Consider the following 26,627-nt stretch of genomic DNA (forward strand, 5'->3'; position numbering starts at 1 on the left):
CTGATGTGTCCACGATGCATACTTCAGCAGTATGCTATTAATGGCTAGTAGCCTCTGGGCACCATGTAACGTTTGTTTGTGCACAAGTAAAATATGGGCAGTATAATTAATTATTTCTTTTATCTTCAAATTTTCTACTGTCGGGCTTTCCCACAAATGAGTCATGACTGTCACTTTACTAGACAAAGTCAATGGTCCTGGACACCATGACACCAACACTGGTCTTCACACATCCAAAAAAAATTGATTTAAAATTAAATTAAAGTTAAGAACAAATTCCATACAATAGTTAAATAAATAGATTATTTGGATATGACTAGAAACAAATGAAAATTAACATCAAATCAACATGAGCTTCTTCTTCACAGACTGACACTGGTGATTTCTCATCTGTTTGTCTTTTTGTGTGTTGCTTTACTTACATTAGTTCAGAGCCATGTGACGTTAATGACTCATCCTCTGTTTGCCATTCACTAAGAGCATTTAATGGATAGCATGTCGCGGTCTGCATACCATACGTGTAATGTCAGGACAATAAAGCTTTCATACAGATCACCCTCTTTTGATTTTAAAAGCTTTGATATCTCTAGATGCTGCTGTCTGTGCAAGAAGCTCTCTCTCTCACACACACACACACACACACACACACACACACACACGCTGGCCTTTGTGTTTCTGGACTGGGATTATATTACACACAGTGCATCCTGTCGCAGGGTTAGAGCAGAGGTCAGTGCAAGCTGCATAATTCCACGTACACATATGCGCTCTCTCACATTAAGTGAAGCTCGGGTTGTATTGGAATTTTATTTGTGGGTATTTCTGATACTATTTCGACTGCATCCTCTTGTTGTTGTGGTGAGATCAGGTTCACCTTCTGTATGTTTTCCTCTAGTGTCCCACTGCTGTAGAAGCCCCAGCTCAGCATTAATGGAGCAGACATTCGAGCTGTGCCTGCCTCATGAAAGCACATCACAAAGTAGATTTTTCAGCTTTTGTTGTCAGACTGTCACGCTGCTTGTGTTCAGGAATGCTTAGTTTGTGTTGATCACTCTGTACTGTGCGTAAAGGTTTTCATGCCTGTTCCGCATGCTTGACCACACTCTTGGGTCCTGATTACAACTTTAAACACACATAAACAGCTCAATCCAATTTTTTTGTGTAGCCCATCATTACAAATCACTATTTGCCTCAGAGGGCTTCACAACATATGACACGTCCTTGGTTCCTCACTGTGGATAAGGAAAAACACTTCCCAGTAAGACGGGGGGAGGAAAATGGAAGAAACCTCAGGAAGGGCAACTGAGGACAGACAGATGTGAAATAGTTGTCTGATGTGTGCAGACTAGACCAACACAATAAAATTACATTTTCGATGTAGAAATACATACACTGACTGTTCATACAAAGACTTATTTCTGTTTGCCAAATGCACAAATCTGCTCTGCAAACATCTTTTGGCTACGTTCCCGAGAGCATCCCCAGTGTGAGCAAGTGGGATAGACAAAACATTGGTTGTTTGTTTATGTACTTTGCCTCCCGAACGTCATTCTTTGTTTGTGCCTTTGAGGCAAATCTGTAATGTCAACTCCATGGCTGTAGGAGCAGAAAGATTGTTAGGCTGTGTTTCATATTAAGTTTATAAATGGTAAGTCCATTAGACTCAAAGTTTAGGCCTGCAGAAAGGCTCCATCCAACTGAATTGCTCCCTCTCATTCGCCCTCCCTCGCTCTGTCCGTCCCTCCCTCTGAGTTAATGGGGTTGTGTGGCTTGGCAAGATTGCTCTTTTTCGGATCTGTGTTGAATATGAAGGAGACTGAGACCCACACACAGACATGCACGTACAGACTGGTCTTGTTAGCTACCCTCACATTCTCTGGCAAAGCCAGTTTGTTCCAGTTTCGTAATGAGGAGATGGGGACTTTTGAAGCTCTGCCACCAATACACCAAAGAGGATACTGGAACACAACGTGTACACACACACCGATCTGGTATCCATTATCTTTTATTCTCTCACATTTGGAAGAAAAGGCCGCTTCTATTTTGGCACCAACTTTATGAAGATGCAGACCGCTAAAATCTTATTTAGCAAATTCTAAAAACAACACAGCACTTCAGTGCACATGGTTTCGTTTTTACCGTAGATTACAGCTTGGCCATTCAGTAGAATGAAAGAAGACCTTCAGTGCTTCCTACCATTACTTCTGTGTGCTATACCAAAGATGAGAGTTTTGTAGAGTGGATTAGCTCTGAATCAAACAAGGCAGTAGTGACATTCAGATATCCAGACAGATCAAGGCTCTCAACAAATAACATGGCTAGGTTGTAGGGCTGGGCTATATAGATTGATATTGTGATATGAGACTAAGAAACGTCTCAGATTTTGAATGTCATAATATAAGTGTTGTCTTTTGCTGGTTTTTAAGGCTGCATTTCAGCAAAGTCATGTAATTTTCTGAACTTACCAGACTGTTCGGGCTCAATGATTCTCAACATTTTTAGTGTCCAGGACAAAAAGGATGCTTCAGAGACCTCCATTTCACAATATTTCAATGGTCAGATATGATTAAGACCAGAATGCTATGGTTGTCAACTACAGTTGAGGAATTAACCATGGAGGAAGTGAAACCTATGATCAGATTAGTCACTCTTATGACTCTTACTCACATTGGGATCACTTCTAAAGTGAATAAAATAGTAACAATAAACTAATCTCCATTTTTCTGGGGACCTCGTGGAACTCCCTCAATGACACCTAGTTGACGACCTGTTCTAGCTGTTGACTTTACCTTGTAGCTATTATATTCACATTACTGATGATTATCAAATATGTGATTGTGAAAGAAATAGTCAACCCTACAGTATCATAGCAATATTGATTTTGAGTTATTTTGCCAAGAATATTGTGATATTTGATATTCTCCACATCGCCCGGCCCCAACTGGTTGCCAAAGGTAGCAGGGCTTTCAGTTAAGAATCAATAGTGCTACATCATCATCCTCTGCAGTAGCATCATCACTCCACTTACCCTTATTGGTATTATACTTAAATGAACTCACAGAGACTCGTAGATCTGCGCTGTCTAACAAGCGACCTGATAAAAATCAGGCATCAAAGCATTCTGTGTTTTGAGTCATTTTGTTGCTCGGTGAACTTTCTGTAACCAGTTTGCACCCGTCCCTGTTTCTAGTCCCCTCTTTTTCCCGTGCTCCATTCATCCCCAGGTTTCTTTGTGTGCTGTAGTGCTCTAGGTACCTGCCTACAATTATCCTCTCTGTCTCCTCTTCTGTTCCTAATCCCCTCCCTTTTCCATTCACTTTCTCTCTCTCTGTCTCCCTCTCTCTCCCCTCCCCCTCCTCTCCCTCTCTCTGTCTCTTCTTTTGAAAGAGCTGGCTTCAGCAGACTGCCCGAAACGAGCGACGCATGCCCACACATACATGGGCTGCTGCGGCCCCCATCCACGCTAATCACAGGGTCTCTGTGCGTGTGTTTGCATCTGACGTGTGTGTGTGTATATGTGTGTATTCCTGGCTGCAGCACAGCAGTGAGGATATGTAGCTTCCTGTGCGCTGCTAGGCAGCCCAAGCTCATTCTGCCGCATGCCGCTCACCGCCACCATTACGCAGAGGAATTCCCTGCTGTCTCCGCTGCTGCTGCTGCTCGCAGAGAGTGCGAGTGTTGGCTAGAGAGAGGAGGAGAGGAGACATGCAGCAAAGCGACACTGACAGATAGAGGACAGAGCTGGATTTCACGTTGGATTTTACATGAAGATGTGCAGTGTTTGTTTACAAGGAAGTCACTCCGTTTATGGGATTTATTGCTGACCTTTGTGTTCCTGAATTGCGCTCGATGTAAGAGGGAACACTGTGTATTGATGTGTGTGTGTGAGAGGGAGAGAGTGTGTGAGTGATTGTGTTAGCGTGTATGTGAGTGTTTGTTCCTGATGCGGTCAGAGCGGGCTAGTCGTGTGTGTATCGTGGTGCTGGAGGAGGTGGAGGAGGATGAGCCCTCCTCTTCACCCCCACCTCCTCGGCCCAAATCATCCCCAGATCGCAGATCCCATCATGCCTCTCGAAGGGCTGCCGTTAAGGAGGACAAGGTGAGATGGGTCCTTCTGTTTGTATTTCTGTTGATTGAATTGGAGTTGGCTGTTTCAGCTGCCATGTTTCTGCTTTACATATAGCTGTTTTGTGTGAATGACAGCATTCACCTGGGTTTTGAATAGACAAATACACTCCTCATACCTGACCTGAAGTTCAAACCTGTGCTGAGGTGCATTATTACACGTCCCATTGCATAAAAATACAATGTGCTGCCCACACTTGTCATCCTGTGCTAAATATAGCATCAAATACAATCACCAATATAGCATGCCATGTGAGATGACTGCTGGTTTGTATAGATTATCAGCAAAGCCTGGGCCTTTTGTGTTCTCCAGTGCTGGCTGTGGAAAGGGCAAGCCTACAATTGAAACATGGTAGTAAATCTTTTCATCCTATGAAAGATGCTCTTTGAAGTTAACACTAAGAAGGGGGAACTCCAGAGAGGATGTGCCAGTTCTGATGTTTGTGCTCTTAGTCCACATCTACCTTCTCTGATCTCTGACATAGGTCATCAGTGTAATAGGCATGAGACCTATGCCGACATGCCTGACAGTCCCACTTATTTTTAGTTGGGATGAAATGAGAGAGGGATTGGGAAAACTGAGAGGGGCTGAGAGTAAGGGGCAGATCCATATCATGGTATATATATTATCACATGGCAGTCTTTGCGGGGGGGAAGGTGTATGTGTGACAAAATGTTATTAGACCCAAAGTACTTTTTACAGATTTTACAGGGAATGACAATATACTGTCATTTAGAGGGGCTTTGAAATTTGAAGCCTCTGCTATGTTTGTTTATTTCATGTGTACATTCACAATAATGTTTTAGCAGAAAGGAAAGCATTGCTTACATTTTGTATTTTCAATATTATTTCCAAAATAAAATCCTTCGACTAATTACTTATCCAAACATGGTGAAACAAGGAAACAGTTTGCTATAATTACCACTTAATAAAGTTTATTGTCCAGCAATATATTGTTATTGCAGACCTGTGTATTTAGGAGCAAAACATGATGGAAAAAATACAAAATGCGGGCCAAAGTTGGCTGCTGTTGATAAACTTTCACTTTGATTTGTAACATCAAGGTTCAAGGCTCTCTGTTGTTATCCGAGACAAAATTTAAGACAATAAATAAACCACAAATAGGCTATGAAAACATCACAGGAGTACTGTATTGTAACCCCGGTATCCAGGATTGAATTGTGAACTTAAAATAGTGTCACTTCCCTTAACCTTTAATTTGAATGGACTCGTGCTCTCGTGTTGCCTACCATTACCACTTGAAGACTCATGTTGACTGCTGAGCAACACAGTTTACAAATCCCACTCAGTGTCAGGCACCGTGCTCACAGTTTACATTCACGCAAACAGACGTACATAAATTAAACCACAGTGGGAATAGTATTTAAGAGGTGCTCTCAGTGTTTTTATGAATCCGTCATTCATTTGCAGCGTCCTCCTTTTGGAAAATGATTGTTTCACTTGTCTTTTGCACTGCTATTTACATTCTTATCAGCTGGCCGTGCAACACGTGGCAAGAGGGCAAGGCTTTAACCCCCCACAGACTCTATTATTTACGTAATGGTGCATGTGTGCGTGTGTTTGTGATGTTTGCTGCAGCTGCTACTGTTATAAACAAATTAATGACATCCAGTCCAGCCATTTGTGACCTATGGCTCTCTCCCAGCTCAGGATTATAGCATCTGTGTGTGAGATTTGTAACTCTCATAACTCTTAGTGATAACACAGTTGTCAGCGTAGAAAATTACAGCCTTGCAAATTGAGTATGTCGCAGTGTACATCAGTATTTCTTTGTCTTTTCTTTGTCTCTGTAGCCGTCTCTGTTGAGAGCCATCTTTAATGTGGACCCAGACGAAGTTCGCTCCCTCATATTTGAGAAAGAGGATGTCAACTTTCAGGTAAGTCACACTCTTCTTGCTATTTCCACCCGTGTGTATTTGTCTTTCACACTGTAGCTTCACACACACCACAACATATTAAAAAACACCAAGGAGAGCAGCAGTAAGCCAGCAGCCTGCAATTGATCGATTGACTGACTCAGAGCGCCCTCTGGCATTTCCCCCATCTTTTATAGCTGTCAATCTGAGCAGGACACACAAACTGTTCATAACACCACCGCTCCCCTATGGCATAAGGACATAACCTTCACCTGATAACTCCTTTTTTCTCTCCCATTGCTTTTGCTCTCTGTCCCGAGTCTCTCTAAATGTGTTTCCTCAGTTTATACCACTCTGTTTTCACAGTCTTTGTTTTTTCTGTCTGTCTGTCTGTCTGTCTGTGGGTCTGTAGTGCTGGGGTCATCACACTGAGTCTTTTGGAGTCAGCAACACTGGCCCAGGCTTATTGCAGTCACATGGCATTTGTTTATAGCCCCACTCCAATGATTGCTCTCTCTACTGCACTGACAGAGACAGAGGTAGGGGGTGTGGCAGGAGGGTGTACTGAAGTGATGGAGCGAAGTGAAGAATACAAGTGAACACATGATCAACATTTTTCTCCTTGAGGCTCTGATCTCATGTTTCTTGTGGTCTGCAACAGTGCGAGGTTTATAGATTGTAGTGAGGGCATGTTATATATGCCTTCGACACATCATGAAGTTAGAACAGTGATGCATACTGTATTTGTGAGCATGTGTTTTGAGGCCCATGTTTGAAAAAGAGAAATAATACACCAGCCTGGGAACCAGACAAAATCAGGGAGCTTAGGTTTTATTTGCTCTGGCAGATGTGTCTGGTCCCCCTCCTGTTCAAACAGATTTCCAGCCGAAAGTGGCCGCGGTCGGGTTTGATACAATGACTGACAAATTACATACACAATGATGTCATTTTTTTTGCTCACACACCCTCAGCTAGCATAAACGTAGTGTAGTAAAGAGGAACGTCGTTGAGGCATTGTCAACAACCAGATGGCTTTAAATGATGTGGAACTTTATGTTGAAGTGCTATTTTCAAATTCCCATGACAAATAATGGCAACACAATCATTTACATACGTACTGACGCTACACCATCACAGCATGTAGTCCTCTGCATGGTTGTAGTTCTATCCAACTGCGTCCAGAGGCATTTTGACCTACGCCCGATGATACCGCCCCTCGCGAACTGAAAATGAACAAAGAGATTCCAGACTAATTCGCATTTGATACATGGTCTGGCGATACCAGGCTAATAATACACTTGCTGATGGTAATAATCTTGAAGATATCTCTTTAAATAAATGTCTGTGACGTCGCTAGCGATTGCAGAATGAGGAATGATGAAAGCCCATGCATTTGCAGTATTACACATTTGGTGTCTCTGACGATGCTCCCAGGAAAAATCTCAAGTGGTGGAGAGTCATTAATAATCCGTCCTTTAACACAATGAAACATACAGACACACACACCATCTATGTTGTGGTAACCCTTTCATCTCACCAGCTGCAGTGGTTATAAAACAAGCTGATAAATTAAACATCTTGGTTTCAAGATTTACACAAAGATTCAGGCGGATGGTAGACGGCAGACACCTTGTGGACGACAGGGGAAAAGAAACAGTGCGATGGCGCATGGCAGGACAGCAAACAACACACACACACAACAATTTGTTGCCTTTGCTATGGTGACGTATTGTTTACAGATAGTTTGCTTCACTAATGTAGCATAACACACTTTCCATATTACCCACCTTGTATTCCACTCAGCTCTGTGCTGATTTCCTGCCAAATGTAAGCTTGTCTTGTAATATCTTGGTTGGATTTAAAGCTCCAATCATATACTTCCAGGTGTTGTTGCACCAGTTTTGATATTATAATATTAACCTTTTGTTCTTAAGAATGTTTTCTGCTTGTGTCGTGGAGCTATGTAAAATTCAGTCATAAATTTTGTTGCATTAAATATTAAAACTATGGACGGCTACGCCATCTATGGTTACTATCGGTGCTCTTTCCGGCCTCACCTTATTTCATTATGCTGCTCTCATTCACTGTGCTGCTGTACCTTCTTTCTGAATTAGCTACAAAGAACAACACTGAGATTATTGAGATTGTAGCTCTAAATTGGTCTGTATTTTCTTTTCTTTTGTCAGGACAACGAGAAGAGGACACCTCTGCATGCTGCAGCCTACCTGGGGGACGCTGAGATCATTGAACTGCTCATCCTCTCAGGTAAACACCACAGTCCACCTCTGCTTGCTACAGTCGATCAATATTTAATTTCCACCTAATATCTATCCACCTCTAGTATCAATTCTACTTGAAAGCTTACTCATTCATCCACACTGGCTGATCGCAACAATCCCTGTATGCATCCATCTAGTCCTATTATCTGTGAATCCATATTAGCTCTCCTAAATTTTGCTAATTCTAAACTTGAAAACTTGAGAAAAATCTTATATTGGGGACCAGACAATTTTAATTGTTTTTCCTGTTACCTGTCAGAGTTATTACATCTGTTTTCATTACACAGTAAATTGTTTCAGGGTGTACTGAAGTCATGTAATTGTATGGATTGTTTTAAGATTTGAATCTGGTCAAACTAAAATGGAAACAAATTTATCATCAGTGTTTGAAGAACCTCAAGATTTGAGTGGCAACACCAAAAGTCCTGCCATGCTTCCTAAACTCCTCAAAGCCACTGCTTGGTCCTCGTGTCTCTCCTCCCCTCATGTTGCTCCTTGTTCCCTCAGTAGTTTTCATTTCTGTGTCTGCCCACTGCTCTGTGGCTGTCACCCTCTCTCGGTGGCCTGGTGATTTATCAATCATCTGATAGGGTCTACGTTGGCTTGACTTTCTTCGAAGTCAGCTGAGCACCTCAGGAGGTGGGGCAAACCCTAACACAAGCTTAGTGTGTACGTGTGTGTGTGTGTGTGTGTGTGTGTGTGTGTGTGTGTGTGTATTTGTGTTCACTGTTTCCCAATAACGTGAAGAGCAAGCAACAGGTGCAGCTTCAGGGCTATTTTAACCCCCAAGCTGTGCCAAAGAGGATCATGGGAGTTTTATACCTTCTAGACCCTGTTGGCTAATAACACCCTTCTGCCATAAGTCACGTGAAAAGCCTTTAAAGCTGTCACTTTGTCTTTAAAGGTCCAGTGTGCAGGATATAGGAAGATATATTGGCAGAAATGGAATATAATGAAATATAATAATATGTATGTATGTATCCTTTTGTGTATAATCGTGTGAAAATAATTGCTGTACTTTGTTTTTCTTACCCTAAATGAGCTCTTTATATCTACAAAGGGAGCAGGTCTGCAAACTCTGCTCTTCCTAAAACCTCCTAAAAATCTGGAACAGAAAAAAGATGAGCGTACTTTAAGGTATCAGAAAAAAGAGGGTGAGCACACATTAGCAGGTGCCAGGCTAGCGTCGGAGAAACACTGATTTTCAACATGAAACTGCTTTATTCAGTGTTTTTACTGGTTTTAGTCAGTTGGTCTGTTTGTTTTGGAGAGGAGGAGACCTCTGTGATTAATATTGCTCCCGGTACAATCCTCCTAAACAAAGAACACTGAAAGAATTGTAACCGGGTGCTCATGCTTGGCACAGGGGAGACATTTCAGCTGGTTGCAATCTGCAATCCTCAACGCTAGATACAACCAAATCCCACACACTGCTCCTTTAAGCTTCTTACTCTTCACGTTCCTCCATTAGGTATCTTGGCTTTTAATTTGTCTTGCAATGATCCAACATTTTTACAGATTTCCAGTATTTTTGCTTTTGCTTTGTCTGCCATTGTCGAAGTATCTTTGACATCTTTCTCTCTCTCCCTCTCTCCCTCTCGCTCTCCTCTCATCCAAGGAGCCAGAGTTAATGCCAAAGATAACAAGTGGTTGACTCCTCTTCACCGAGCTGTCGCCTCTTGTAGTGAGGTAACACATTACACACACACACACATGCTGATGTGTACTGTGGTGACTCCGCAGTAATTATGTGACTATGTTTGTCTCTGTCTCAAATGATGAAATGCTCTGAGTCTAACAGTAGTGTTATAGCCTTTCAAGCGTTTGAGAATTCTCTGTTTGATAACACAAATTCAACCCGACTAAGGGGGCTTTCAGCACTGACGATAACACTGCAGTAACAATGCAGACATCTGTCATTTCAGTGACACCACTGTGGTGGCAGAAGACACAGGTCACAGCAGCAACACACGTACAAGATCGAATATCTTGCGGCTAGCGTGTTGGCATCAGATGAGAGAATTATTGCTGCTGAGATAATGTTTACAGATTCAAACAATCTGGCCTTAAAGGGGCAAAATCCCATAACCACTGTGCAGTCTGTTGGTATTTGATAAACCTTCAAAATCTCTTCACCTATTCTGCTGGGTCCTGGGCAACATGCCCACACTAACACAGCCCTTTGCGCTGCTTCTCCTTCCCAGCGCTATTGTCGGCATAAAAGCCCCCTAAGAATAGCAAAGACTTTTGTAACCACCCACACATAGCCACCTGCGCACATTGGCATGTACTTTGTTAGCACACTGAGGCGTATTTGAAAATAGACCCTCTGTCTGCACACTCTGACCCATGCTAACTCTCCATGCAGGATGCAGTGGCAGTGTTGCTAAAGCACAGTGCAGATGTTAACGCCCGTGACAAGAACTGGCAGACCCCGCTCCATGTTGCAGCTAGCAACAAGGCAGTCCGCTGTGCCGAGGCTTTGGTCCCGCTCCTTAGCAATGTTAACGTGTCTGACCGGGCGGGACGCACTGCCCTGCACCATGCTGCCTTCAGTGGACATGTAGAGGTTGGTATCTTTCAGACACACACAGAGACAATCACATACATGTCACCATCTAGTTAATGTGCTTTTCTATGACAGATGGTGAAGTTGCTGCTGTCCAGAGGAGCTAACATTAATGCATTTGACAAGAAGGACAGGAGAGCCATCCACTGGGCAGCCTACATGGGTGAGACTGTTAAAATGTGCAGTTTCTAATGCAAACACACTGTTGTATCAGAGAAGATAAAGCCTCCCAAGTTGTCATTTCCATAAATAGTATGTCTTGACTTAGTCAAATTTGACTTGTGTCATTTACTCCCCTCCCACCTCTGTTTCAGGTCACCTGGAGGTGGTAAAGTTATTGGTGGCCAGTGGAGCAGAGGTTGACTGTAAGGACAAGAAAGCCTACACACCGCTCCACGCAGCCGCCTCCAGTGGCATGAGCAGCACAGTGCACTACCTGCTGAGCCTAGGGGTCCATGTCAGTACAGACACACACACACACATGCATGCACTAGCGATGTCCTTAAAGCTGGGGTTGGCAGAAATCTTGAAAAGGCAAAGAAACACTCCACTAGTATTAACTAGTGTTTTATTTAGTTTATTATCAGACTCTCTGTTAAACTCTATTTTTGATAAGTCCATCTTCCTTTGTGTTTCTTTGCAATGTAGGCAGTCGTCGCCAAGTCTGATATAGCAACATTTTATGCAGGACTCTCCATCATTGAATCAGGCTTTCACCGAAGCGACACCTGCATTTGTAAAACAGCCAATAGGAACACTGTCTGTCTGAAATGACCTATGATTGGCCAAAGTCTCTCGACACGGCCTATATTTTCTAGAGCCTGAAAAGAGAGTCAAGAGGAGGTGCAGAAGTCTGGTGTTCCCTCAGTCCACTTAAATCACAATATGCTCAAAGTGAATTACAGGATTTTTGCCTAATGGAGCTTAAAGTAAACTGCCTACCCGAGCTTTAATGTGTGTATACTGTGCCATGACCTTTTGACCTTAACTGTAAATATTCAAGCTATTTTAAATGGTGTCGATATAATATTCTCACGTCAATAAGATGCAAAAGCCTTGATATTTTTTCTCCTCTTGCATAGGTCAATGAGATAAACAGCTACGGCAACACCCCGCTCCATTTGGCCTGTTATAATGGACAGGACGTCGTGGTCAGTGAGCTCATCGAAGCAGGGGCCAGTGTCAACCAGGTGTTTGCGCATCTCCCTGTGCAAGGTAGTATGTGCGTGGTGATTATGTGTGTTTAACTGTGTTGTTTGGTTCCTTGCTTCAGGTGAATGAGAGGGGGTTTTCTGCTCTCCACTTTGCCTCCTCCTCACGCCAGGGGGCGCTGTGCCAGGAGCTGCTGCTGGCCCACGGAGCTCACATCAACATGCGGGTACAAACACATAAATTGATCAGTAGATACAGCAGAAGTGTGCCTGTAACATCACCTGTACATATTATCAAAAGAACAAAGAGAGGAGCTTGTGTCCTTAACTCTTACCGATGTGTATGCTGCCCAGTATCTAGTAGAAAGTTGAAATGGCAGTGTTGTTAACACTTTGCTAGCAGTGATGGAAACTGATATTAGGTCCCCACAGCCTCAAGATGCAAGGCCATATGGAAGATGACGGGGGAGGGGGTGGCTCCCTGAGGCTGCAAGCTGCTCAGGGAATATGTGTGTGGGTGTGCGTGTGGTCCACAAGGGGGTCTAGGATGGCTTCTGTTCATGCTAAGCTTTCTAACACAACAGTTTAGTCAGCTTCCCACACTGGCACCTAAATGAAATGCTATAAAGACAAAATACAGAAAATCATAATCATCATCTTTATCCCTCTCTGCCTCTCTCCACTGTTTCACCCTCCATCTGTCCAGAGTAAGGATGGTAAGACTCCTCTCCACATGGCAGCTACGCATGGAAGGTTCTCCTGCTCTCAGGCCCTCATTCAAAATGGTGAGAGCTCTCGCAGTTTGCTGATTGCTTCATGCCTGAGGGTTTTAGTAGAAATACATACATATACGCTGTATTTATGTGTGTGTAGGAGCTGAGATTGATTGTGAGGACAAGAGCAGAAACACTGCCCTTCACATCTCTGCCCGCTATGGCCATGAGCTCATCATCACGGCACTCATCAAACACGGAGCCAACACCTCCAGGTTAGTAACCATTGACATTTAACCATCTGTCTATCATTCCACTGAATACGATCTGTGCTTTAGTAATAGGAAGCACATAACCAGGGAACAATGTGATGGCTGAAGGTGGTTAAGCACAACAAAAAGGCATTCTTTCAGCCTCTTTGTTTTCCTTCTGTCATCAAACGTGCGCCTATGCTCTCACAGCTTACCCTCCTGTAATGACTTGCCTTCTCTGCCTTAAATGTTTCCAGGAGAGGCATTCACGGGATGTTCCCTCTACACCTGGCAGCTCTCAGCGGCTTCTCAGATTGCTGCAGGAAGCTGCTGTCCTCAGGTACATTCATGCTGACACCATTCTTGTCACTGGAATCACCTAGTTGACATCCTAATTGATGCTGATCGCATATTTTTGCAGGGTTTGACATAGACACCGCTGATGACTTTGGAAGGACCTGTCTACATGCTGCTGCAGCTGGAGGGTGAGTCATCATTCCTGCTTGCTGCTTTACTATAGTTTTATTTCTGAGCCTCTTTTATGCTTTTCTTTGTTCATTATTTAACACCACTCACCCTTTTTGTTTCTGCTTTCACATCTCTCATGTGCACTTGGTTACAGTAGATTGGTATGCAAACAAAACATCACTGATAAAGCTGTCTCTCCAACCAGGAACCTGGAGTGTCTGAACCTGCTGTTAAACATAGGAGCGGATTTTAACAGGAAAGACAACTTTGGAAGGTGAGCCAAGCATGTAGTTTAATACCAGTAGGGCTGGGAATATAAATAAAATTCGGTTTGAAGGCAGAGGGAGACTTTTGACCACATTTTTGAGAGGAGAGGGAAAGTATGAAGTCCTCACTGGCATTAATAATTACTGAAGTCGACTCTCCGGCCACTCCAGGACTCCACTACACTATGCATCAGCCAACTGTAACTACCAGTGTGTGTTTGCCTTGGTGGGCTCCGGGGCAAGCATCAATGAGCTGGACCAGAGAGGCTGCAGTCCTCTACACTACGCTGCTGCAGCTGACATTGATGGAAAGTAAGTTCTACTGTGTGCTTTTTTTTTTTATACAGCTCATAGTTAAAAGTACCAAAGAATACTGTCAGTTCAATGCTTCTCCCTTTTGTCTTTGTTAGATGTGTGGAGTACCTGTTGAGGAACGATGCTGATCCAGGAGTGAGAGACAAAAAGGGTTACAGTGCAGTGCACTATGCCTCAGCGTACGGACGCACACTCTGCCTGGAACTGGTGAGTACAGCTCGCTACCACGTGGAGTGAAAATATGTTACATGTCTTACAAACAGTCAGAAAATATGACTTCCATGTGCCAAAAAGTTTTAGAACTGCAGCACACAAGTACACTTGTCATGGTGTTGTATCGTGTGTTTCTTTCAGATGGCAAGTGAGACACCTCTTGATGTGGTAAGAAACAAATTTCAATCATCCACTGTAACACAATGAGCCCTTATGTTGATCGTTTCTTTGTATGTAGCGCCCTCTGCTGGGCGGATGGGGAAAATAGTGGTTAGATCATCTGGCAGGCAGATGAAGCTGCTGTGAAACCTCTCCTATCTTGTCATTGGTTTGATAATGATTGGCAATACTGTTAAGCTCTAACGAGACAGGGACTTGCCATGTGAGCAAACCTGAATCTGAATGTAGTAATATGTGACCAATCTCTTGATTTCAGCTAATGGAGACGTCTGGAACAGACATCCTGAGTGACTCCGAGAGCCAGGCCCCCGTCAGTCCCCTCCACCTAGCGGTGAGTACAAGCATTTGGCTGTGTGTCTGTCTTTGGCTGTTTGTCTCTCTCATACACAAAACTATGCATTATCTGCTGTATCTATTACCATCAAACATAAAAGACGTGTGTTCTCTGTGTGTGTCTTCCATCGATTTAGGCTTACCATGGACACTGTGGAGCTTTAGAGGTCCTCTTGTCATCCCTGCTGGAAGTGGATGTTTGCAGCCCAGATGGCCGGACCCCGCTGAGCCTGGCCTGCTCCAAGGGTCACCAGGAGTGTGTCTCCCTGCTGCTGCACCACGGTTCCTCACCCATGACCCGAGACTACACACACAAAAAGACAGCCATACATGCTGCAGGTACGTGCAATCATGCAGATGCATGAAGCCACATCACATCGTTTACTGAGGTTTATATTCTGGCTATTAAAACGGAAAACATGTTGTTCCTTTAAGGAAAAAAGTCATGCATGTGTGTGTCTGTCTGCTGCAGCTATGAACGGCCACCCCGAGTGCCTGCGCCTGCTCATGAGCAACAATGACCAACATATTAACGTGGACGTTCAAGACACCAACGGACAGTGAGTGTGTATGTGTGTGCAAAATTGCTCAGGCTGGAGATTTTCATGTAGATCACTGTCACTCTTTGAAGAGATTACTTTAACTAGTTTCATAATAAATAAAAATAACTTCCACACTGTGCACAGGACTCCTCTGATGTTGGCAGTGCTGAATGGACACGCAGAGTGCGTTTACTCTCTACTCAGCCAAGGAGCCAGTGTAGAGAAGCAGGACCGCTGGGGGAGGACGGCACTACACCGTGGGGTTAGACATTCACACACCCCCACTAACATTTCAACACTATGTTTCATTATAGCATATTTATTCTTGGTTTTTTTTTCCACTCTCTTGTTTCTCTCACAGGCGGTGACGGGCCAGGAGGAGATCGTGGAGGCCCTCCTCCAGCGGGGGGCCAGTGTGTGTGTCAGAGATATCCGGGGCCGCTCCCCTGTTCACCTGGCATCCGCTTGCGGCCGCGTGGGTGTCCTGGGTGCCCTGCTGCAGGCCACCACCACCCCCTCACACACTCAAACACACCTCACTGACAACCAGGGCTACACACCACTGCATTGGGCATGCTACAACGGTACTGGGGCACAGCATAACTCACTTGAGATCTGTTCTGTTTGAAGCCACATCAAAGTAGTATTAACATCTGTTCCTCCCTTTGCAACTCAGTCCTCTCTTTGCCTTCCTTTCCTAGGATACGATGCTTGTGTGGAGGTGTTGTTAGACCAGGAAGTGTTCAAGAAGATCAAGGGCAACTCTTTCAGTCCTCTGCACTGTGCTGTGTAAGACAATGTGTCTGTTTGTACTAATCATTGTTCTTATGAAGATAGACCCTGGTCTGAGACTGTGTGACAGTGTGTGTTGTGTATTTCAGGATGAGCGACAACGAGGGAGTGGCGGAGATGTTAATCGACTGCTTGGGCACAGCTATCGTCAACACCACTGACTCCAAGGGCAGGTGAGAGATGCAAACTTACTCATGTTACAGTGAACTAGTGCAGTCGGCCCCATTCAAAATGTGCCTGCTTTGAAACATGTTACTATTCCCATTGTACTCCGAAATTGCTCACAAAGGCCCCCAAAGCAGTTCAATGGAATACTACTTACTCATTGTGAATTTCTATTTATTCTTCAGTGGAAAACATTGTATTACTACATATATTTGACAGAGCAATGCCACTGATCAGATTCAGATTTTAAGGCCTTTGCACACTGCGTCCGTTTTTTCAGATGCATCTTTTAAATCCATCATCCGAAACGAAAAAAAAAAAAGTTAAGCAGAGAGGCCTTTTTTTGTCTTTTGACAGATATGGAAAATGCTGAAAATCGAACCTGTTCCCAAAACTTTTAGGATGGATAAAAGTTGCGTACTCAGTGTGCAAACAAGATTGACACAATGTGAGGTCGAATTTATTTTTAGACATGCGACAATTTTGGACAATTTGTGCAAAGGCCTTTACTGTCAAAATATAACAATTAAATTATGAGCACTATTATTCAGGAAACTGTCCATCAGTATAATAGAACTGGAAGCTGAATGGTTTTCAGAATAAGCAGGGGACACAAACATATATTTTGCTTCAATAGTTAGATGAAAGTTTTTTGGAGCACAAGCTCTGCTGGTAAATTGTCACCTGTGTTTGTGTTGACACAGGACCCCCCTTCACGCTGCAGCTTTTTCTGACCACGTGGAGTGCGTTTCCCTTCTGCTGAGCCACGGAGCTCAGGCAAACATAGTTGACGCACACACGCGCAGGACACCGCTTATGATGGCAGCTTTAAATGGACAGACCAATACTGTGGGTCAGTACAGCCGCTGACACACAGATAGATTTATTACTTAGTATTTGCTCTCTAGATCTTTGACATTTAACCACCTCTGTTCATGTGTTGCAGAGATGTTGGTGAGCAGCGCTAAAGCAGACTTAACACTACAGGATACAGACAGGAACACAGCGTTACATCTGGCTTGCAGCAAGGTAACAGCTTTTCTGTTCACTGGACATGGTGTGTTATTGACATGTCACCAAGGATCTCTGACCAAAGAGAAGAAAAATAATCACCCAGCTGGTATTGAACGTCTTTTCTAGTGTGAATTTAATAAAGGTTTTCCACTAAATGTTTCCAGTTTTCACTTTGTTGCTCTCTGATCCTCGCAGGGTCATGAGACGAGTGCCTTGTTGATTCTGGAAAAGATCAGCGACAAGAACCTCATCAACTGCACCAATACTGCTCTCCAGACGTACGTAGAGTTCCCAGGGTGCTTGCAGACGCTCAGCTGTGCATTGGGGTAGAAAATGGAGGCTAGAATTATTCTGATAACTCCCTGTAACTTCTTTCAGGCCCCTGCACGTGGCAGCGAGGAAGGGATTGACAGTGGTGGTCCAGGAGCTGCTGGGGAAAGGAGCCAGTGTGTTAGCAGTGGATGAGAACGGTCAGCGCACTGCTGCAAAACACACCTCACTATTTTATTTTCTCGGCTTTGTCTACACCTGGTATTAACATGCGTGTTGGGTGATAGGATCAGAAGTGGACAGCTCAAAGTACAAGTGTGATGCACCAAATTTGTTCTCGATGCATCTTTAGATCAAATTGCCCGACCACATTCAGATGTAGATTGCATTCAGATTCAAAGAATGCTCCTAAAACCTGAATAATGACGGCAAATCTCACACGTCTTAACTCGTGATCAAATCATGCAAGACACATGTTAACACCAGATGGAAACAGGCCCCAAGACTGAAATGTGAACTTGTTTTCACTCACTCTTCTCCTGTCCCTAGGTTACACTCCAGCTCTGGCCTGTGCTCCCAACCGTGATGTGGCCGACTGTCTGGCGCTCATCCTCAACTCCATGATGCCCACCTCCCCTATGGTCACCATAGCAGCTTTGCCTGCTCATTCTCTCACTCATACAGTCATCAACCACCACCCCACCAACAACCATATCTCCAAAGGAGTGGCGTTTGACACCCCTCCCCCTCTGAGGCCCGACCACGCCTCCTACTGCAGACCGGAGCGCCTGCTGTCCTCTGTCACTGCAGATGATGAACTGAATGACTCAGATTCAGAGACGTACTGAGGACATACCTGCTAATGGACAGAGCCCCACAATACTGGCAGGCGAGCCAGCCACTCAGGAGCCTTAATAGATCACTGACAAGGAAATAAGAGAGAGAAGAGACGGAGAAAATAGAGCCAGTGTGCAGATTATTTTTAGGTAAGCTTCTTCAGATCTAAAAATAACCCTTGTAAAAAATCTTTTGTTTTCTTAAGGTGCATACCCGCTGGGTGGAAAATAATGTAGTAAAATATAGAATAAGGTGAACACACACTACGTTTCTCTCAGACAGAATCACTGTATGGTCAGTAACATGACCAGTGTCTTTTTAAATTTAAAGCTATGTTGTTTTTCTTTTTTTAAGTTAAAGTCCTTCTCTTTGCTGATACTTTCTGGAGTGGTTTTAAGTATTTTCACCGTTTTCCTGTCAACTATTACTAGAAGATCGTCCACTGGAGAGAAGCTCAAATGACTGCTTTGTTTTGGCACGACTGTCCAAAGAAAAAAACAGAGGGACAGTCGTATGGGACCAGGAGATCGATTACTGTTTTCCCTACTGTACTTTTGAGTTTTGATCCAGAGTTCTTCACGCTTTCACGGCAGACACTGACGGCTGTCACTCACGCATGTTCATAAAGCTGCATCACTGTTATTGAACCACTTCTCAGTTCCTAGCAGAGGAAGTCATTGTTGAATCCTATGAATTTATTCCGAGTGGCGACTGAATCATTGGGAGCTGAGCAGGACATTAGGTGGATGTGAGACCCTTTTACTGTATGATTGGTCCAAGTGATGACCCGAATGAGCAGCTCAAGGAACTTTTATCTTGCAATGCTATAACTACTCAATGTCTGTGTACTGTACTGGAAACAGGGCAAAGTGGCTGACACTGTGTATGTGTGTGTGAGTGTGTGTGTGTACGTGTATGTGTGTGTCGGAGAGAGAAAAATTAATAAATATTGCCTTTATAGGAACAAGCAACTTTCAGGCAGAGGATGAACACTACTGGTGCAATGTTTGTAAAGATTAAGTGATGAATGAATAAAGACAATTGTTTTTGAATTTGAATTTATTTGTTTATTTTTAAAAATGGGACAGAACATATTAATGAACGTTAACAATGTAATCATGTAAGGGATTGTAGCCAAGCAACTAATTTCCATCCCTTGTCCCATTGGCAGGTAGGTGTTTTGATTTATTGCCCTTTGTATACAGACTGTACCAATGCAGAAGTGCTGGCATTTGATTTTTATCATTATCAGTCTCGCTCAGAACATTTTATTTTTTCAAATCATTCTTAAAACAATTCTGTCATTGTTCCTCTGACACACCCATCTATTCCAAAGCAGTTCACTCATTGTCAAGGTGATACATTCGTCCGAACAGACAGGCAGTGAGCAGCCCACCAGTCATGTTCGAGTGTCTCATGGTCACTGTGCCATCTGCAGCTCTTTCCAGATGCTCAGGCTGCTCCAGGACCAGCTTGCTAGCTAAGACTGAAGGGTACACATATCTGGTCCCAAACTTCCCCTCCAACGTGAAGTCCATTTCAGATTCAGCCTCTTCCACTCCCTGTCCACAGGAACTGATGTCCAACCCTGCACAGCGGACCAGTGCACACACCTGCAACACAGATATGATACATGTGACAAGAGTCTCAAAAAGCTGCTTTAAAATATTCAAACTTATTGTCATTCATACCTGCAGGGCCCAGCGTGCATCCAGTGTGTGTGTTCCAGCAAATGCTCCAAACGCGTAGATCTCTTCACTGCCACCCTGTGGAAACCTCCGGTACTGCAGGTGACAACAAAATGTGCCATTACACACGTTCACTTCATCCTCTGTCTTGTTTAAGAGGACAAATGTAAATGGGTCACCCAGCATGGATGAGACGAAGGTGGCGGAGGAGGGAGGAACTGATGGAGCAGTTTCAGGAGGTGGAGAATCGAAACAGCTCTCTTGGTGACAGTTTCCAGAGTCTTTAAGTGTAGATGATGTGGACTGACTACTAACTACCCCCTCCCCTGTGGTCCCACTCCGCCCCACCCACAGTGGGTCTAACACTGGCACCCTGGCCACCAGCAGCCTGCCCTCCTCTGGCTCTCCTTTCTGGGCGTGGTAGTAAGTGGCAGAGAAGGGGGTGTAGATGCCACTTCCCCTCATGTCCCGTCGGCTATTACGCAGGTTGGCTGCTAGCAGGGTGACATTGGCAGCCAAGCTGAAGGCCCGCTGGTGTTGGACAGAGCCCAGTAGGGGGAGTGCACTCGGCCAGGCTGTAGGAAAGATCAGCTGACGCACACCCTAAAAGGAGAGAGACTTTTAGGGTGTGCGAGAAGACCAAACACAGGAATGTAGAACTTTGTACAGAATTTTTTACCATCTCCACTAGGGCAATTGTGGGATCATGGAACAGCATGTCAAAGCAGATGATGAGGCCAAACCTTCCAGCAAAAGGTGTATCAAACGTTATGATCTCAGGTTGCGGTGGCTTATTGAAGGCCTTCTCATACTTTTGATAGAGGTTGTATTTATGGTAACGCGCCACCAGCAGGCCATCTGAGCTGCATTAAAGAAGAGTCTGTTAACAGTTCACACAGACTAGGAAACAGTGTGCAGATGTACTTGCCGCTTCAGCTATTTTAAGGTCTACACTGCACCTGAAAACCACGTTGGTGTTGAACTGCCAGCGTCCATCAGGGGGACAGGAGGAGGAGGGGTCAGTCTTCAGGGGGCAGGGCTGCAGGTCAGGCATGTTGGCCACCACATAGAGGTTGTAACGACGAGCCATACAGCTCAACCGCTGGAGAACCTGTAGAATTCACAGACTGGTGTTGCATGACTGAAGGCTCTGAGCAGCATAGTGGTGTCTTCATGTCAGTATGTCACATGTCAGAGTGCCTGTTCAATAACAACTTTAAATCTAGAAGTGTGATTGTGCACCTCAGTGTTGTTGTATTTGCCCGGCTCTGTGCAGGGGTTCCAGCTCTCCTGCTGGGGGTCAGGAATGGTTTCTAAGTAGCCAGAGATGGACGAACGGGTGAATTCCAAACCATGAATACCGTCCTCTGGAAACACCAGGATCTGGGCTCCCTGATTGAGGAAAGATGAGGGCAGAGTACAGAGATGAGACAAGATCCATTAATCCACTGTAGTCGTGAACTGTGGTACTTCAAATTTGCTTCTTTATTGAGTTTACTTTGGAACACTGACTTGTTTGCGGTAATATAAGCACCCTGCCATCACAAGTTTAAGGTGTGGAATTTTATTTATAATATCCTGACTGTGCTTTTTAGTGAGTTTTGTTGCTGATCCAATACCGCCGACCTGAGGGCATGATTGCAAACTCACTGGCCAGAGCATGATCAGGGTGGGATAATATCCTATCTGCTTTCTGTACCACCCGTGTTTTCCAGAGAGAGCAGAGGTCCTTAACCTGGACTCCAGTAATTTTAGAGCACACTCTGATGATGTCATTCAGACCCTTCTTGTCTTCCACAGATAGACCACCAAACCAGCATATAAAAGAAAATGTTAAAAGGCTCTCAATAAAAGTTTGATAAAAGGCACACAAGATGTTTCTGCTGATACCAAAAGAGTTGAGTTTCCTCAGCAGATGGATCCTTTGGTTTGCTCGCTTTACAATGCTGTCAGTGTTTTCACTGAATGTCAGTTGTGAGTCAAACACAGTGCCCAAGTATTTATGCGTTTGTATTATTTGTACCTCTTCATCATGGATAGTGCTTGGTTTGGGGTCGACACTGGATTTCCTGAAATCTATGATAATTTCTTTGGTTTTTGACACATTTAGGTCGAGGAAGCTATCATCACACCAACTGACAAATTCAGGGAGGGCGGAACCATGATTTGAGTGGTGGCCCTGAAGAAGAGACAATAAGACTGTGTCATCTGAAAACTTGACAAGACAGCTGTTTTCTTGAGAGGATCTGCAGCTGTCTGTGTACAGAATAAAAAGCAGGGGAGAAAGGACTCAGCCCTGAGGGGGAGCCTATGTTTGACTGTATGACAGAGGACATGCGTCCATTCACAAAGACCTGCTGCAGTCTATTTGTTAAAAAGTTTAAAATCATCAATAAAATCTGATCCAGTAGCATAAAATGAGAGGATAGCCTTTCAATTAAAATATGAGGCTGCATCTTGTTAAAAGCAGAGCTAAAATCAGCAAATAAAAGTCTGGCATGGGATTTAGGTTGTTCGAGGTGCTTGTACAATCCATCTAAAATGAAGAGCTTCGCATCCTCCACACCTTTACCCGCCTGATAAGCAAACTGTAGTGGATCCAGTTTGTCTAAAGTTAATGAGATAATTTCATCCTTCAGAATTTTATCGAAGCTTTTCACTACTAAAGAGGTCAGTGCTATTGGCCTATATTTCTTTAGTTCCTTGGGGTTTTTCGATTTGGGGATAGGTATTATGGTTGATTGTTTCCATGAATTAGGTATCTGACCACTATTTGCACACAACTGAAAAAGGGTTGTGAAAATTCCACCAAGCTGGTCGGCGCAGTAGCGCAGTGTGCGTCCACATATAGCGTCATGGCCAGCAGCCTTCCCTATTTTTGTTTTTTTAAACGGGGTTATGACCTGATTCTGGGATATCTCAATGTCATTTAGAGGTGTCAGTGACTCTCTTAACTTAGGGACATCATGTGACAGGGGCCTTTCAAATCTGGCAAAAAACAGGTTAAAAGCATCTGGCAGGTCAGCATCGTACACACCTGTTATCCTAGTGAGTTGTCTGTTTCACTGGTGGGCTGGTTAATAGCTGCCATCGATTTGATACCTTGCCAGGCTGCCCTTAGATTCCCCCTACTGCATTTATTTTCAATTTTCCTTCTGTACTGTATTTTTGCCTTCTTTATTTCATTTTTTACCTCTCTGGAGACTGCTTTCTTTTCCAAGGGGTCCCCACAATAAAATGTCCTTTTCTTTTTGTTGATGACACTTTTTAGTTCTTTAGTTACCCATGGCTTTGTTATTTGGATAAATAAACACCATTTTTGTTGGGATAACTGCATCAACACACAAATCTATGTAAGCGGACACTGTATCAGTCAGTTCATTAATCTTCCCTCCGAAGGGACACTAACAATTCAAAGTACACATCAAATAAAATTTCTCTAAACATGTTTCTTGTTATTTTAGGTAGTTATGATCACACTAATGTATGTTCAAGTGTCCATTTGCCCCGATAAGTTGGTTTTAATTCGTTATTTGATTCTATAACGACAGTCTGACCATCTCAAGCTTTTATTTTGGTACTTCCAGTGACCGGCAGTGTGAATTTGCATATTAGCTAAACATTTAGTTTCACCCAGAACATTTAGATTTAACATTTAACATTTAGATTTAGCATTTAGATTTAATATTTAGATTTAACGTTTAACATTTAGATGCCACATTTAATATTTAGATTTAACTATTTAATATATTTCTAAATTAACAAATATTGCTGTAAACGTGGTAAAAGGTGACATTAAAAAATTCACAACACTTTTTTAAAGATTGTTTGAAGCTAAATGTGGCAAAATGTTGATGTTATTTTCAGCGTGAGCCATTTTACAAACGGCACCCCATAACGGTTAAATATTGTACAACAAATTTCAAGTTACAATGGCAGTAACATTGGAGTCTTAACTTAAGGGGTCCAAAGATCAACCCAAGGAACAGTTTGAGTTAAAAATGAACAAAAATTGTGTAATACAGGACAAACCCTCTGATACTGTAACAAGTTCGACATCAACTCTCACAGAAGTACGCAGTGAGCAACTAAATAAGAAGTAACTCTCCGAACCTGACCATACCTGCTGAGCAGCCCGGGCTGCCTGCTCCTCATAGATATCCAGGTTTTGCTGCATATGCTGCAGGGCTTCGGGGCGGGACAGGGGGACATGAGGCTCCGGGTTCAGGATAATGTTGTGCTCATACACAGCAGCAACATAGGAGGAAGTCATGACAGGCCCAGTATGAACAACGGCTGACATTAAAAAAAGACTCACAACAACAGCCCAAAACATTGTTCCAGTCTTTCAGTGTGGACACAAAGGTTGAAAACCAGACAGACCTGTTAATGTTGGGGATTGTTTGTTCTGTTTGTTATAAGAAGGGGTGAAACGAGGGAGGTACAGCAAATAAATTTTTCGGCACTGGTGGGGAGGGACGTATTTGGCTTTATTGTTCCTTTAATGTTCATGTAGTTCTCTTGTAAAGAACATTGAATTGCCTTGTGTGTGAATGGTGCTATATAAATAAAATTGCCTTGCCTTCAGGGAGGGACATAAAACTAAATTACTGATATGATTCTGGCTGCATTGACTTTTGTATCTGTGCAGGTTATTTGTGTGTGTTTCTTTGAGCTATCATAGAAAACATTGTCACACACACACACACACACACACACACCGTATATATATACTGTATGTGGTTTTAAAAATGATTTTTAAAAAGTCTTTGACATTGTTCCTCTGACACACATCTATTCCTAAGCAGTTCACTCATTGTCAAGGTGATACATTCGTCTGTACAGACAGGCAGTGAGCAGCCCACCAGACATGTTTGAGTGTCTCATGGTCACTGTGCCATCTGCAGCTCTTTCCAGATGCTCAGGCTGCTTCAGAACCAGCTTACTAGCTAGCACATATCTGGTCCCAAACTTCCCCTTCAACGTGAAGTCCATCTTAGATTCAGCCTCTTCCACTCCATGTCCACAGGAACTGATGTCCAACCCTGCACAGCGGACCAGTGCACACACCTGCAACACAGATATGATACATGTGACAAGAGTCTTAAACAACAGCTTTAAAGCTATAGTGCGTAACTTCTACAGGTCCGTAAATGTCCGTTTCACCCAAGCCACTACTAGAGGAGATGACACAATGCTGATTAAGCCGATCGGCTCCTCTAACATCTCGCTGTATTTATCAATATATATCATTTTTAGTTTGCGTGTCGACCGGCGACATTCCCTGGCTGGCCACAGGAAATGCTTCCTCACAACAAGAAGGGAGGGGGAGGAAGAGCAGAGGGTGTCACAGCAAGAGGTAGAGCGCAGGTAGAAAGAGAAAGCAACATGGTGGAGAAGCGGCCAAGGCACAGTTCAGAAGTGGATCCTACCACAAAGAAAAAGCCTGGACGTTCGGCTGAAGGTCTATTAGCAAAGAAGGAAAGTGACCGACGGAGGAGGCAAACAAGGATTTGTATTGGCGTCGCTTTTCCTCAGTGGAGAGCCCTGAAGGAAGAAATTGGGCTGAGGGCAGACACAGATGTTGCCTTGCTGCTGTTGGATAAGTAAGTGACTTGGTTTATAATTATATTATGAGTAGTTACTCTGTGTACACGGTGTGTAGCGAGTGTTACTCTGTGTACACAGTGTGTGGCGACTGGCGAGTGTTACTCTGTGTACGGTGTGTGGTGACTGGCGAGTGTTACTCTGTGTACACGGTGTGTGGCGACTGGCGAGTGTTACTCTGTGTACACGGTGTGTGGCGAGTGTTACTCTGTGTACATGGAAGTGCCGCCGGCTTATTAGTTGTAATAACAACATAGAGGTTGTAACGACAGGCCATACAGCTCAACCGCCGGAGAACCTGTAGAATTCACAGACTGGTGTTGTATGACTGAAGGCTCTGAGCATAGTGGTGTCTTCATGTCAGTATATCACATGTCAGAGTGCCTGTTCAATAACAACTTTAAATCTAGAAATGTGATTGTGCACCTCAGTGTTGTTGTATCTGCCCGGCTCTGTGCAGGGGTTCCAGCTCTCCTGCTGGGGGTCAGGAATGGTTTCTAAGTAGCCAGAGATGGACGAACGGCTGTAGTTGAAACCATGAATACCATCTTCTGGAAACACCAGGATCTGGGCTCCCTGATCGAGGGAAGATGAGGACAGAGTACAGAGATGAAACAAGCTTAATCATTCCTCTGTTGTCATAAACTGTGATACATTAAATCCACCCATCCCTACTTTGGTTGTGCCACTGATCAAACATAAACAGTTAGTGGTCCCTGGTTATGATCCAAGCTGTAGTAACTTTTAAATATTCTGCAATTTGGAACAAGTGACAACAGCAGTGACACCTGAGACTTTACTTAAAGGACCACAACAGTGAAAGTTTTCCATTACTCTACTGTAGTCATGAAGTGTGTGACATTAAATGTGCTTCTTTATGTGAGAACAAAGAGAAAAACAAGCACTCCTGGTTACCAAGTTAACTTGGGAACACTGATTCGTTTGCAGTAATATATGCCCACCCTCATAAG

The 26,627-nt window shown here is 43.7% G+C and overlaps 2 protein-coding genes across 2 annotated transcripts; one reads left to right on the forward strand and one right to left on the reverse strand.

The window, feature by feature from the left end:
* The first annotated feature begins 3,399 nt into the window (after positions 1–3,399).
* LOC125905083 (serine/threonine-protein phosphatase 6 regulatory ankyrin repeat subunit A-like) lies at positions 3,400–19,413 on the forward strand. Its single transcript, XM_049602910.1, has 29 exons — positions 3,400–4,099; positions 5,941–6,024; positions 8,190–8,268; positions 9,901–9,971; positions 10,651–10,851; positions 10,927–11,014; positions 11,166–11,308; positions 11,934–12,041; positions 12,125–12,229; positions 12,709–12,787; positions 12,876–12,990; positions 13,224–13,306; positions 13,388–13,451; positions 13,640–13,708; positions 13,872–14,012; positions 14,111–14,222; positions 14,370–14,396; positions 14,665–14,739; positions 14,879–15,080; positions 15,214–15,301; positions 15,428–15,545; positions 15,645–15,867; positions 15,985–16,072; positions 16,165–16,248; positions 16,945–17,093; positions 17,187–17,269; positions 17,450–17,532; positions 17,633–17,724; positions 18,074–19,413. The coding sequence occupies exons 1-29, from the start codon at positions 3,944–3,946 to the stop codon at positions 18,370–18,372; spliced, it is 3,309 nt and encodes a 1,102-aa protein (XP_049458867.1). The 5' UTR covers positions 3,400–3,943; the 3' UTR covers positions 18,373–19,413.
* LOC125905087 (biotinidase-like) lies at positions 19,403–24,471 on the reverse strand. Its single transcript, XM_049602921.1, has 6 exons — positions 24,173–24,471; positions 21,292–21,441; positions 21,009–21,160; positions 20,729–20,912; positions 20,053–20,652; positions 19,403–19,974 (listed from the first exon to the last, which is right to left on the reverse strand). The coding sequence occupies exons 1-6, from the start codon at positions 24,383–24,385 to the stop codon at positions 19,702–19,704; spliced, it is 1,572 nt and encodes a 523-aa protein (XP_049458878.1). The 5' UTR covers positions 24,386–24,471; the 3' UTR covers positions 19,403–19,701.
* Between the last annotated feature and the right edge of the window lie 2,156 nt (positions 24,472–26,627).

The sequence above is a fragment of the Epinephelus fuscoguttatus genome, linkage group LG17 (assembly GCF_011397635.1).
Source record: "Epinephelus fuscoguttatus linkage group LG17, E.fuscoguttatus.final_Chr_v1".
NCBI lineage: Eukaryota > Metazoa > Chordata > Actinopteri > Perciformes > Serranidae > Epinephelus > Epinephelus fuscoguttatus.